This window comes from Amblyraja radiata, chromosome 1 (genome assembly GCF_010909765.2).
Source record: "Amblyraja radiata isolate CabotCenter1 chromosome 1, sAmbRad1.1.pri, whole genome shotgun sequence".
In the NCBI taxonomy this organism is placed as follows: Eukaryota; Metazoa; Chordata; class Chondrichthyes; order Rajiformes; family Rajidae; genus Amblyraja; species Amblyraja radiata.
The window spans coordinates 131,413,458-131,427,896 of record NC_045956.1 but is presented as its reverse complement, the minus strand read 5'-3'; the positions used below and the strand labels follow the sequence as shown (position 1 = coordinate 131,427,896).

General features: G+C 45.1%; 1 protein-coding gene across 1 annotated transcript in view; it reads right to left on the bottom strand.

Moving 5' to 3' along the window:
• The window catches only part of hcn1 (hyperpolarization activated cyclic nucleotide gated potassium channel 1), a 295,539-nt gene extending 281,328 nt beyond the window's left edge, over window positions 1–14,211 (bottom strand). Inside the window, exon 1 of the mRNA XM_033030982.1 lies at window positions 13,316–14,211. Within this exon, the coding sequence (XP_032886873.1) occupies window positions 13,316–14,001 (686 nt within the window). The 5' untranslated portion in view covers window positions 14,002–14,211. The remainder of the gene's footprint in view (window positions 1–13,315) is intronic.
• Between the last annotated feature and the right edge of the window lie 228 nt (window positions 14,212–14,439).

Genomic DNA, 14,439 nt, shown 5'->3' with positions numbered 1-14,439 from the left:
TGAAGTCAATGTACAGGATTCTGGCGTATGTGTTTTTGTTTTCCAGATGCGTGAGTACTGTGTGCAGCGTGGTAGAGATGGCATCCTCTGTAGAACGGTTGGGGCAATAGGCAAACTGGAGGGGGTCTAACGATGAGGGGAGGCTGGCAAAATAAATGCCAATACCCCCACTAGCTCAAGGAAATCCCATCCCATGATCTCACAAAGTGGAGAAGAAACATTCAGGATGATACATAAAATTCATGATAGTGTTAAGAATCTCAAATTCGGAGAATCTAGAGGAGCTGCGTAAATGAGAGAAGGAGCACACCACCACCCAAATTAAACACCAGCCTGTATGCTGAGGAAGCCCCTGACCCATCTAAGGAAGAGTTTGCAGGTCACACATTTACCTTCTCAGTCACGTCAGAACCGGTCAAACTAAAATTGAAGCAAGTTATCTTCAATCTCCAGGGACTGCCTAAGGTGAAGGAGATGATGGATGCGATTTCCACACATGTGCTGTCAAACACAGTCTAGGACTTATCAAGAAAATTTGACCATATCTGCCTGCAGTACCACTGAAACTATCATGGAGTCCAGCAGTAGTATCCAATCTTGCTGAGCTCCCCAGCATTACAAGGGCGGGAGGCCTCGTTGATCATATGCTACCTATGTGATCATATGCCAAAGCACAATTAGCTCAGGATCTGAGACTACATTTATTTCAATGGGGATTGTGGAGCAAAGTATTATGGGGCTGTCTCACTTGGGCGACCTAATTGGCGATTTTATTTCGAAGTCACGTGAGTGACTACGTGAAGAGCCCGCCAGCCCGCATGCACGTCAATACGCGAGAACGCATGGGGCGAGTCGGAGCAGTTCACCAACTGCTCTGGCAGGTAAGTAATTTTACTTTCAGCAGCCGCTGCGACAGTGGGCTCAGAGTAGCTGATGGAGGCGGCCGGTCTTGGGCCGCCGTAGAGGCTCCCTCCATTAGGAGCCAGATTCAATTTGGCGGCTGCTGCCGTTGGAGCACCGGTTGGGAGCAGGCGGCCAAGTTTGGCGGCCGCCGTGGAAGCTCCAAAAGTGTGCTGTTTCTTTGCCGGCGTTAGAGCTCCATACGAGAGCAGTCAGCTGGATTTTAGGTCGCCGTGGTAGCTCCATAGGAGCTCGGGTTCAATATTGCGGCTGCCGGCTTGGAGCTCCAAACGGGAGCAGGCGGCCAGATTTGAGGCCACCGTGGAAGCTCCATTAGGAGTTGGGGCTGCCGGTGCGGCTAGGCGAGCGTGCTGCTAAGATTAGCAGCAGACGGTTTTTTTTGGGGGGTTTTTTAATTTATTTATTAGAAGTAGACATATTATAAAATGTAGTTACATATTATAGTAAAAAAACTTTTCATATACATCAGTCATACATTATTAAAATTTTCCATTATCAATTACTTCTGCTTCTAGTGTTTTTATTTTTTATAGAAAGAGGGAAAAAGAGAGGGTAGAAAGTTACAAATAAAAAAGAAAGAAAAAAAAAAAACACAACAGAAAAACAAGGGAGGTGGAATGGGTTACCTGTAATACGTCAATGGAGATAGGTTCGTAGGTTATAAAGTATAGCTTTTCATCTGTTCCTGAGTTCAAGTTTCAGTTGGGTCCTTGTGCTGTGCCAATCTATCCCTTCAGATAGTTAATGAATGGAGCCCAAATTTTATGGAAAATATCTTGTTTGTCCATTAAGACAAGTCTAATTCTTTCTAAGTATAGGGTCTCCGACATTTCCGTAATCCACATTTTAATTGTGGGGGTTGTAGGGCCTTTCCAAAATTTTAATATTAATTTTTTTCCGGTTATTATACTGTAGTTGAGGAAATTTCTTTGGTTTGTTGTGAGTGTTAAGCTTTGTTCTGATATTCCAAGCAGACGGTTTTTAAATTAGCCGCGGCTAGGTTTCGATCGCTGCTAAGATAACAGCAGCCGGTGCTTTGAAAAATAGCCACGGCCAGGCCAGCGACCACAAGGTAAGCTCAGCTGCCATACCGCCAAAAGTAAAAAAATTAAAAGAATTTAAACTTAGATGCTGCTAAGGCAGCATACGCTGTAGACTATATAGTGTATGCTCTATTTTTAGGGGCATTTCGATATTCTACAGATAGTTCCTTAATTAAAGTCAAAAATCTGTAGAACTGAGTAAGGCAGTTATAAATAGAGTTGGCAGTTTTAATAGCGGTTGCTGTTTCGGTCACGTTTGTGACTATCGCAGCAGATAGGACATTTATTATCATACACCATATGATGTAGTAAAATTTGACTTGCCATTACAGCACAGTATGGGGCTCCACTGGAGCGGGCGGCTGTTCAGAGGAACTCCATTGAGGCTCCGGGAAGGCTTGGGAAGCCTTTTTTCAGCTGTGTCTATTAGACACCTGTGGAGCAATACCTAGTGCAGGGTTGGGTCATGATAATTTCCGCTCAGTAGAGGGGACTGTTGTGGATTTTTTCATAAGAAACCACAACCATGTGGATATCGACAAAGCAGTTGAATCTTTGATCCAATGGGACTATGCTTCTGTTTAATCATATGAACTAACTATGTTCCGTATACCGGAGGCATTACAGACGGCTCCAGCAATTTGCCTGTGACAACACCTGGCAGGGTTGCAGGATTTTTTCTCCCACTCTGCCTAGTGGGCTATCGGGATTATAATGCCGGCTCATCAACGTCATATGGGGGCCAGAGGCCTGAGGAAACAACACCTGGTGCAGGGTTGCGCTCTATTTCCTCCCTGAAATAACCCGTTGAGGCTCCAGAAGGGAGCAAGGACTCGGAGTCACTAGCAGGTGCAACCTGTCTGGTAATTATAATAAATAATGATTTATACCGACAGAGCGCCGATCTGCACAGCTAGTCCCGATTCGGCTCCTAGAGGGAGCAGCTTGGCAACCCGAGTCGGGGCAAAGCAAAGCCAAGTCTGTGGGACAAGTCCTGTTGGATGATTTGGATCAAAGGGATTCTGTCCCCACATCTATGGAAGATGTGATTGGCCGTTTGTCTCAATTGTAACATCTGATGAGTCAGATGGTGGCACAAAAATGCTCCGTGTTACGGAGGCATGTCAGGCAGCAGCTCCTGGTTCAGGATTGCAATATTCCTCCCACTTGGATGAAAGGAGTGTTGGAGATGGTGCCAAGTAAGATGCACATATGCCTGAGGCAGCTCCTGGTTCAGGGTTGCAATATTCCTCCAACTCGGATGAAAGGAGTGTTGGAGATGGTACCAAATAATATGCTCCGTGTTACGGAGGCATGCACAGGCAGTTCAAGTCATATGCCTGGAGCAACTCCTGGTTCAGGGTTGCACTATTCCTCTCACTCTAAGGGAATGTTCAGAATATGGAGATGACACCAAACATGATCCCGAACATGACTTATGCCTGAATCCCATGCTTTAATGCATGATGTACAAAAGTCGCATAGGAAGAGCTGCCTGCTCTTGCCTCTAATTTGCTGTTCCCTCGGGGACGGGCAAGCCACTACAAGAGGAGTTGGCCAACAGCATCAGCTATCTAACATCACACCAGCTGAAGAAATGGCAAGCATGGCAGACAGGGTCTGCAAATGGAACTTCGCTGTAGCTACAACATGCAAATCGACCCGGGTTCAGAGACGCTGGCAGGTAAGGTCTCTTTATTTACCTCCGTAAAACTCCAAAATGGAGCAGTCTGTCAGCCCAAGTTTGGGTTTACTGGCAGCATGGGCTGTCTAGTATTTTTTCACTGTCTCTGGGATAGATCAGGTTGATGCAGAGACATTGGCAGGTGCCTTACATAGTAACTTCGGAAAGAACAGCTTGGTTAAGGGCCTGTCCCACCAGTATGCGATTGCATGCACCTAGCGGGACTAAAGTGGTGGCTTGAGGCGTACGGTCTCGCGGGCCGGTCCCACTTCCAACCGCTGAGGTGTCTGGAGTTGTGCGGGACTGGTCCCGACACCATACTCATCAATCAGCTGGGCAGGAGGCGGGCTGACTGAATTTGGACGTTGCACGGCGTCGGGCGGTGACGTCATCACGCAACGGCACGCCGGGCAGTGACGTCATCGCGCAACGCCACGCGCTAGGCATACGCCGTCAAGACGCTGCATATGGCGTCAAGACGCTGCGTACAATGTCGAGACGCTGCGTACGCCCGTCGAGGCGCTGCGTATGGCCTCAATGCGGCTGCGGGCTTGCGGGATTTTCGGACAGTGCAAGATTTTTGGAGCCCCGCGCGATGTCGGGACCAGCCCCGCACAATTCCATACGCCTCCGGCGATCGAAGTGGGACCGGCCCCGCGAGGCCGTACGCCTCCAGCGACCACGTTTGGTCACGCTAGACGCATGCTATCGCATGCTGGTGGAACAGGCCCTTTACTCTGGTTCAGGGTAGCCCATCATGGAACTGGCTGGCCATATGGGTCATATTGACCATGGAAGCACTGCCTCATCATCTGTGATTGAGGTTATCAGGCTGCTCAGTAGAATGAAGTAGTTGAAGTCTTCCTAAACACATGTTTAAATTTCTGCTCAGTTAGCAGAGTTGCCGGTTCATTGGAATCATCATTGCCATCCTCTCTGGGATAGGTAGCTACCAGCAGGAAGCTGGTCTGGCATTTAATATTTTTATCCGACCTACAGGTTCATGTTGTGAATCAACAATGTATTTATAATAATCCGTAGGCTCTCAATACCAGTATTCCTGATTTAGTGGCGGGTCGAGGAGATTGGGTTGTGCACTCTGGCGACTCAGACAAGTAGTTTCAGTCAGAGGACTGTGCAGCAATTCCTGTTTCAGGTTGCATTATGCTTAATTCCACTCTGAGGTAAAACGCTGAGAATTCGTGGTGACTCTTATAGTCTAGAGTTCACAGGGTACTTGTATTCCCACATCAATGAGAGACTGTGTTTCAGCTTTAGTCATAAGGTTCTGATTATATGTTATCAGCGAAATGTATCAATCACTAGATAATGCATCTTCCGCGGCAAGAGAAGCCAGAAATGTTTCCGTCCGTATGGTCTATAGACGAACAGTCGTTACGAGGGGAATCACTGACATCTCATCGGAGGATGAGTGGTCTGGCCAAGAACTAGCGGGATATATTTCTGATACTTCTCAAGATTACAGAAATATGGAGCATGCCGAATCAGGTTAGCATTTGGCTAATCTGATCATGTGTTTAGTTACCCAGTTTAAATGGATGATTGGGTTTCTGCAATTTAACTGATTCAGAGAATCGATCTTGAAGATGCATATTTTACCATATCTATACACATGAGACATGAGGTGGTTGATAACAAAGCCAGTGGTGGAAGCCAATGCTGCCCCACTTAGACCTAAGGGCATTGTGGCATAAAGTTTTAGATAATATGCACAATTTTGCAGCTGATAAAACTTGAGGGTTATCAGTAGATACCTCTTGCGATATTAAGTATGAGGCAACATGAAATTTAATAGTGCCAATTTTGCCTATTCATTCAGGCCATGGTAAGGCGGCTGAAGCAACTCCTATTTATTCGCTCACGAGTAATGGCTGGGGCAGCCTGTCTTCTTGGGCAGCTAGCTCTGCACGATTGTATGGGAAATTTGTGAACAAAATATGTGAGTTATTTTTTAAACGAAAGTAACAGAGGTTTGAGTGGCTTTCAGTTTGAGCCTAGAGGAGCGTTTATGCGATAGCACAATTGACACTGCTTGTGCTGCTTTGTCATTCTCTATAGTACCATAAGTGGGACAATAAATGATTGGTTATTCACCTGCTGTTCACTAACGTTATGCAGGGTGTCTTTTTATATGATCACTCTAATAGCCTACACTCATTGTAGTGTGTGATGTATATCAGTAAATTATTATGCAAATATTCTTCTACTGTATTCCTAATGGGAGCAGTATTTTTAAGATGATTATGCTTTCAGTAACTGATCTCAGCACAAAGAGCACAGTCTTTACTCAATCTCTGGCTCGGTCTCTGGGTCATAACTGACATTAGAGTAGTTTCAAATGGGCATGATCTCGTACATTTGAAGTTGACAACATACCCGCCAGAAAAAAAAAATTTCACTAAAGTTTTTCAATATTTCCAAGCTTTTGGCATTTTACCACATTAAAATAAAATCATTATATGTTAAATGAAAACTTAGAACATTATCAGATTTTAATAGCTTTCTAACTGGTGAAGCTGGGAGTGGTATATTGGTGTCAATGGTTGCTAGGAATATTTTGGTGTTAGCCCATTGTTATCTGAATTCGTCATTGGACTCTGAAGAGAGGAGGGTGGTTGAAAGCAAAGAGAGCTGAGCCAGCAAGATTTGGCTCAACCCAATGTTTAGCACACTATCCCATCAACTTTCTGCCTGCACTGTAATTTGGCCAGACCTAACTCAATTTGTCTGACTAATTACAATGCTGAGCCAACAATCTGATGCATTGCCATTTCGTTTACTCGTCTCAGATGCGAGGTTTTTGACAGAAGTGAGAACCAAGCTGATTGCCGAAACCGGAGAGGAAATAAACAAAGGAAATAAAAGAATTAACGAAGTGAACACGAGAAAAATTTGGCAAACACAAATGGAATCCAAACATATTCTGCAGACATACTGCATGAAAAAGGATGCAAAAGAAATAAGGAAGTGTCAGGACAAACAAAATATCTATATATGGAGGCTATATGCATTGTTAAAGGGGACAACAAGCATTGCTCAAGTATTAAATTAGTTTGTTATATCAATTCTCTCCAATGAAGAGGACACGCAAAGGAAGTTTTACCTTGGTGGTGAAGAAAGTTCTAGAAACAATAACCAGGGGCACAATTATGTCACAAGGACAAGTGTGGATTGATTAGAGAAGCCTGGCATGGATTTGTTAAAGGAAAATCATATCTAAGTAACTTGAGAGTATTTTCTATGATGAGAGGTTGATGTAGGACATGCAGTTGAAGGAGTATTTATGTACATCCAAAACTCCTTTTAAAGGGTGCAACATAATAGACTCATTATCAAGGAAGATGATCATCAAATGAAAATGTCATGGTAAGAAACCTGGCTGAGGAAGAGGAAAAAGAGAGAGGTAACTCAGCGGGACAGACAGCATCTCTGGATAGAAGGAATGAATGAGGTTTTGGGTCAAGACCCAAGAGAGTATTGGATTTTGGGTCAAGAATATAGTGTTCAGTTCTGGGCACCATGTTTTTGGAAAGATGTTCTCAAGCTGGAAAGGGTACAGAGATTTACGAGGATGTTGCCAGAACTAGAGGGTGTGAGCTATAGGGAGAGGTTGAGTCGGCAGGGTCTCTATTCCTTGTAGCGCAGGAGGATGAGGGGTGATCTTATAGAGGTGTATAAAATCATGAGAGGAATAAATTGGATAGATGCACAGAGTCTCTCACCCAGAGTAGGTGAATCGAGGACCAGAGGACATAGGTTTAAGGTGAAGGGGAAAAGATTTAATAGGAATCTGAGGGGTAACTTTTTCACACAAAGGGTGGTGGGTGTATAGAACAAGCTGCCAGAGTAGGTAGTTGAGGCTGGGACTATACCACCGCTAAAGAAACAGTCAAACAGGTACATGGATAGGACACGTTTGGAGGAAAATGGACCAAACGCAGGCAGGTGGGACTAGTGTAGCTGGGACATGTTGGCCGGTGTAGGCAAGTTGGGTCAAAGGGCCTGTTTCCGCACTGTATCACTCTATGACTCTATGAGACTCTTCTTCAGAAAAGTTGTTTTCTGCAATGAGAGTTCCCTTAGTTTAGTACAGGGAATATTGCTTATCTTAATGTGTGTTAATTACTTGGGTTTTGTGTTACTGGGTACAATTTTCAAATTTTCAGGTGAGAAATCTTGGAGGCATAATGAATTGTGCGCAAGATGGTGATAGATTTCAAGAAAATATAGACAAGCAGGTGGAATGGGCAGATGTGATACTTCATGCTGAGAAGTATGAAATGTTACACGCTGGTAGGAAGAATGAGAAAATGCAAAATAAACTCATCAGGATAATTCTATAAAAGCTCAAGAACAGCGACAAATATGGGTATATGTTCATAGTCAATTAATAGTAATGCAACAAGTCAGATGAGTGGTTAATGAAGCATAGGAGATCCTGTGCTTTATAAAAAGAGAAGCAGATACAAAAACAAGACAGTCATGGCGAACATTTATAAAATGCTCGTTCTGCCACAAGCAGGATAGTGTGTCCAGGGGTCTGATGGGGGTCTGAGGATGGGTGTCATCCCGAAACTTCAGCTATCCCTTTTCTCCAGGGATGCTGCCTAACCCGCCGAGTGGGGTCAAGGAAAGAGTGCTCACATCGAGGCCCTGTTTCCACCAGTCTTTCCACCACCACGCACAAGAAGCACAAGAAGCGCAAGACAGACACCATTGTATGCAGATGCCGAGAATCGTGTTCAGCTCTGGCTGAACAGCTTCTAATCTTGTGTGTGGACTCGATAAGAAGAAGACCCTCTGAGTTACTCCAGCATTTTTTGTTTATCGATAGTTTGTCCAGTTTTAACTTCCATTGTTGGGAGAGTTGGAAAAACCTTCCCAACTGTAACAAATCATCAAAATGTTTCCTGCAAAGAAGGACTTTAGTTAACTGGAGAAATTAATGGGCCTTACATCAGTAAGTAGCAGGGAAATTATTGGTGGAGATTCTTAGGGATAAGATTTACTCCCATCTGGAAAAGCATTAGAGATAATCGGCATGGCTTTATGCAGACAAAGTCACGTTTTACAAATTTAATTGCATTTTTTGAGGAAGTTGTGAAGATGATTGACGAGGGTATGGCAGTGTACATTGTCTACATGGGGTCAGTGATGGATTCAACAAAGTCCACTATAACAGGCTGATCCAGAAGGTTAAGGCACATGGGATCCATTGAGACTTGGTAGATTGTATTCAAAATTGGCTTGGCCATAAACGACGGTATTTTTCTTACAGGAGGTCTGTGATCTGTAATGTTCCACATGGATCCATGCTGGGACCTCTATTGTTTGTGATATATATATATCAATGATTTGAATGAAAGTGTAGGTGGGTTGTGGGTAGATAGGTTTTCAGATAGCATGAACATTGGCAGAAATGTGGATTGTGAAGCAGACTGTCAAAGGGTGTGGGAGGATATAGATTGTTTACAGATTTGGGAGTAGAAATGACAGATGGAGTTTAATCTGGTCAAATGTGAGGTGCTGCACCTTGGGAGATCAAATGTGAGAGAAAAGTATACAGTAAATGGAAGGACCCTTAGGAGCATTGATACAAAGAGAGGAATCTTGAGGAAATGTGAAATGTTACATATTTGGCAGAAAAATGAGAAGAGGCATAATCAACATGTTCATAGTCGATTGAAAATAGTGGGGACAAGTTGAAAGATCTTGTGCTTTATAAATAGAGTACAAAAACAAGAAAGTGATGACGAACCATTATAAAACACAGGTTTGGCCACGACCAGAATATCGTGTCCAATTTTGACTGTTTAGAAAAGTTGTAAAAGCCTTTGAGTCAATGAGAGTCCATAGCTCCCTGAAGGTGGCAACACAAGATTACCACGGAGTAAAGAAGCCATATGGCATATTTGTTTTCATCACTGTGCCGCCCCACAATATAACTGTTGGCAAGTCATGTTGCAACTGCATAAAACTTTGGTTTGGCCACATTTAAAGTACAAGGTGCAGTTCCGATTGGCGCATTGCAGAATGGATGCGGTGGCTGTGAAGGGGATGCAAAAGAGGTTCCAAAGACGGTGTCTGGATAAAGGGTTTTAGATACATGGAGAGATGTGTTAAACTAGGATTGTTTTCTCTGAAATCTTAACCGTCCCATCACCGCAGATGCAATACCAATGCAATACAAGATTATTTACCGGTAAACTGAAGTCTCACCAGCCGCCCAAGTGAGGAAGGCACATCCCAGACAAACACATCAGAACATTTCGATGTTGACGGGTGGCCAGAAATTATGAGGCATCAATACGGTAAACAGTGAAAGTTTTTTTTTCTCCTGGAGAGCACAGATTTAAGTTGAGAGGACAACAATTTAAAGAGGTTTGCCAAGCAAAATGTTTGTATATATGCACAGAATATGGTAGGTGCCTGTAACTGGCTGGACAGGCACATGAACAAGCAGGTGATGGAGGGATGTAGGCCATGTGTAGGCCGATGGGTTTAAGTTGAATTGGCATCATGATTGGCACAGATATTGTGGGGTCGATATTGTGTTCCTGTGCTGGACTATTCTATTTTCCATGTCACCTGTGTAACAGGTGATTGTGAGGAAACACGGCTGGGATACTTAAAATCATGAGAAGAATGGATAAAATAGACAAGCGAACTCATTCCCATTATTGGAATGGGATGGAGTGGTGGTCAAGAATTAAGGGTTATACAATGAAGGTGATGGCAAACGAAACAAAAATGACGAAGGCATTACTTCTTGAAACAACCGTTGGTTAAGGTTGGAGGTACTTGAGGAGGAGGGGGGGGGGGGGGTACAGTGGAGAAAGATACATTTGTGTGGCTCAGAAAGCATCAGATTAAAAATAAATCATGGTGGTGGAGAGAGGGCAGGAAATTGAAACGAGCTACATTGCACTGACCTAGAGCCAGTCAAGTTTCAATGGGTCAAAAGGCCACCTTCCATGCTGTAACCATTCAGCGATAATGTGAAATTATATCCCCAGCAGTCCGGTCCAAACCAGTCCTGTCCAAAGCCAGTCTGATCCAACCCCCTGATTAGTAATGGATCTTTGGAGATCATACTCAGAATTATTTATTGTTAAATTGCAGTTTAAGAGTTAGTTCCACTTTGGCGATTTTGGTTGGTATGTTTTCCAATTTATTACTGGGAAATGATCATTTAGGGCTAATATATACCAGGCTAATCGAGCAAGGGTAGAATATGAAGAAATGTTAAGAAACTGCAGATGTTGGAATCTTGATCGACCATGAAAATTTGCCAAATAGTCGCAAATAAGAATAAATATGTTTGAGTCTGATCTCCAAAGATGGAATTACTGGACTCAGCAGCGAAGGATGCTTAGAGCAAATAAAAAGTACTGGCATTAGAGCAACGTAGACACTGTTTGATGCCTCGCAGATGATGTTACTGAACCCTTGGAATGTACATACAAAAAGGTGCGGCGTTCGTTTGCGTGTATTTTAAAGCAGAGGTGTGCAGGATTTTAACAGTTTGAGCAGCATCTTAACCGTCCCATCACCGCAGATGCAAAACCAATGCAATACAAGATTATTTCCCAGTAAACTGAAGTCTCACCAGCCGCCCAAGTGAGGAAGGCACATTCCAGACAAACGCATCAGAACATTTCGGGTCAATGGGCGCCGAAGGTGCGGCAGGGGCAAACAAAATACGTAAATCAGAGTCCGAGAATGGGAAGGCTGTAAAAGGTGCGTGTATGCATCAGGCGAAGCAAACCATTTCACGTCGAAGACAGAATTTCGCAGCTCACACACCTGCCGCCCGCACAATTCACCTGGTCTTTCCACCTCCTTTGGAGAAATGACATTGGAAGTGGAAATGGATTGTTGTTTTATCTTGAAGACACAAATAAATACAGGAATCCAGAGCAAAACACGGGTCGAGAAACCAGTAACAGTGGGTCGGGCAGCATCTGTGGAGGGAAATGGACAGGCGACATCTTGGGGTCGGGACACTTCTGAAAAAGGACACTTCTGTAAAAGGTGTATATCAGATCCCTGCACTGATGTTGACTAGCCACTGAGTTTCTCCAGCACTTTGTGTTTCGCTCTTGTTTTCCTTATCGGATACCCGATCAACTCGTGGATCCTGGTGGTTTATGTTTCTACTGCTACAGTCTCACTGAAGCTACATACTAATGATTCCCGGTCATAGAAAATAAAAGGTCTCCCCCCCCCCCCCCCGCCACCCATTCTCCCCTCTCCTCCATTTGAAGACCACCAATCTCAATCTCCCAGCAACTTTCCACAGGGATGGCCACTTGACAGTTTGTAGACCTGATCCTGCTTTTGGTGAGCCGAGGAAATGCGTCTCGCCAGCACTTCCCGGGGTCCTGATTGTGCCTTGGTGGCAATTGTCCAAGTTGTATAGTTCAATTTAGAGACTGCTAAGGAATGGGAGTTCCACGTGTTTTTATTTTTATTTTCCAGGGAAGTTGGCATGTATGGTGTGCTGGCAAGTTGTTCTGAGCGGCGGTTCCCATCGGGGTACCCCTGCCTTGAATGTCACAGACTGAAGAGGGTACCGAGCCGAAACGTCGCCTATTCTTTTTTCACAGGAGATGTTGTCTGACCCGCTGAGTTACTCCAGCATTTTGTGTCTATCTTTAGTATAAACCAGCATCTGAATTTCTTTGTTTCTACATGTGAAAGAGCCATTTCACTTTCCACAGAGTGACCCCGGATCATGGCTACTCACACCCGGCGTCGCCTTTATGAAACTGGAAGTGGGCAGAAGGACTAATATCTAATAGGCTGTTCGAACAAGGGAGGAATAAGAAGAAGAGACTGCAGATGCTGAAATCTTGACCAAACACCAAGTGCTTGAGAATTCAACTGGTCAGCTAGAATCCGTGGAGGGAATGCACAGAGGACGTTTTGTGTCGGAACTCTTCTGATCAGTCCCGACCCAAAACGCCGTCGGTCCATTCACTCCACAGATGCTGCCTGGCCCTCTGAGTCCCCTCCAGCACTTTATATTTTGCTGAATAGGAAAATAGTTTTTCTATGTGCAGTTAACTGTTGCCGACTTTTTATTTAATTGATTTAACAACGCATTTAACTGATCGTTCTTTCTGCGAAGGTACTCTGCTTATATATATATTTAAAAAAAGAAATAGCTGGCAAACACGCCGTTTTATCAGAATTAGTTTATTGCTATGATCGATCCAAGCAATCCACAAATCCACGATCCAAGCAATCCACATTTAAAAAAAACTCTCAGAAGTCGGGTACTAAAAGTTCTTGTCGCATTCAGTGGTATGTAGGTAAAATCCAACGGCAGGGTAACGCTAGATTATGATGGATTAACCAATATAACGTGCCCAAACAGGCGAAACTACAAAATGGGATGATTTCATTTGACTGGAATACCATGAGCTGAATTTGGTGCATTTTTGTTGCTTGCTGTGAAATATCACGACTGTGTTGGTACTCGGAGCGGCGACAGGCGGACACCTTACATTGCATCTCTGAATGTCAGCGTTATAGCTCGGAAGACGGTTGTGTGCGTGTGTCAAGGAGAGGGTCTAGCTGTAAAATAAAAACATTCAAACACGGCCGGCGCCACTAATTCCGATGCGGAATAGAAACTTACCGGAAATCGCTGTACGGATGTATAATCCAATAACCGGCCGTTTTGACCCGTTGCTGCTCTTTCTCGACCGCCCTTTGGCTGCCGAACATCCGCAGGGAAAACTTGTTGACTCCCGGCTGGAGCAGGGCGGTGAAGTGGCTCTGCATGGAGCTGTACTGCGGGATGTCATTGCCATCCTGCCCGAGCATCGGATCGTCTCCCGCAGCACCCCCCTCGATCTTGAATCCCACCGAGTTCTGCTCCTTGTCGCTCTGCTGCTGCTGCTGCTGCTGCTGTTGCTGCTGCAGCTGTTGTGATGACTGCTGCTGCTGCTGCTGCTGCTGCTGCCGGCTCAGATCCGCCTCATCCCCCACCTCCCTCCTCTGCCCCACCGACACCACACTGCCGTCCGCTTTCTGCTCCGCGCCGTAGCTCTGTTTGGTCTTGCCTTCCATGGCGGCGGGCTGTTCCCGGTGAAAGGCGCTGGGAGGCGGGTGAACGGTGCCTCCGGGGCTGTACTCTCCGTTGGTGTTACATTTGGCGGTGCCCTTGCTCCGGTCCGCTTCCCTGCTGCCGCCCTCGCCGCTACTGCAACACTCTTGCACTCCGTTGTGCGTGGGTCGGCTTTCTGCTACTCCCCCTCCTGGTAGAATATTCATCCCGATGCTCTGATTCTTCCCCCTGTCATCTTGCTTCCCCATCCTCATGCGCTATGATGGCAGCTTGGAAGGTTAGGGAGGGGTGACTGTGGTTAATCCGCTTCCTGCCGGCTAACCTTTTTCTCCGCCGCCTCTACCTCTGCGTGACCAGGCTGCCTGGATCGCCGTCCAACTCTCAATTCAGACCCAATGGCGGGCTGGGACACCGAGACGGCTTTGAACGTGACTTTGCCACTCAGCATGCAATCGCCGTGACTTTGAGCCTGCACCTTGACGATTAAAGGGACCGCGTCTGACACCGCTCGGCAACAAGGGGCAGAGCCAGGTACAAAGGTGCTACTGCGGCATTGACCTGGGTATGACACCAGATACGATAACGTATGATGTGCGGTATTTATGTAACAGATTGCCCCATCACCGCGAAATAAACGTAATACACCGAATTAAATTAAATATCAACAGCCCAATCATAGATCTGATTTTAAT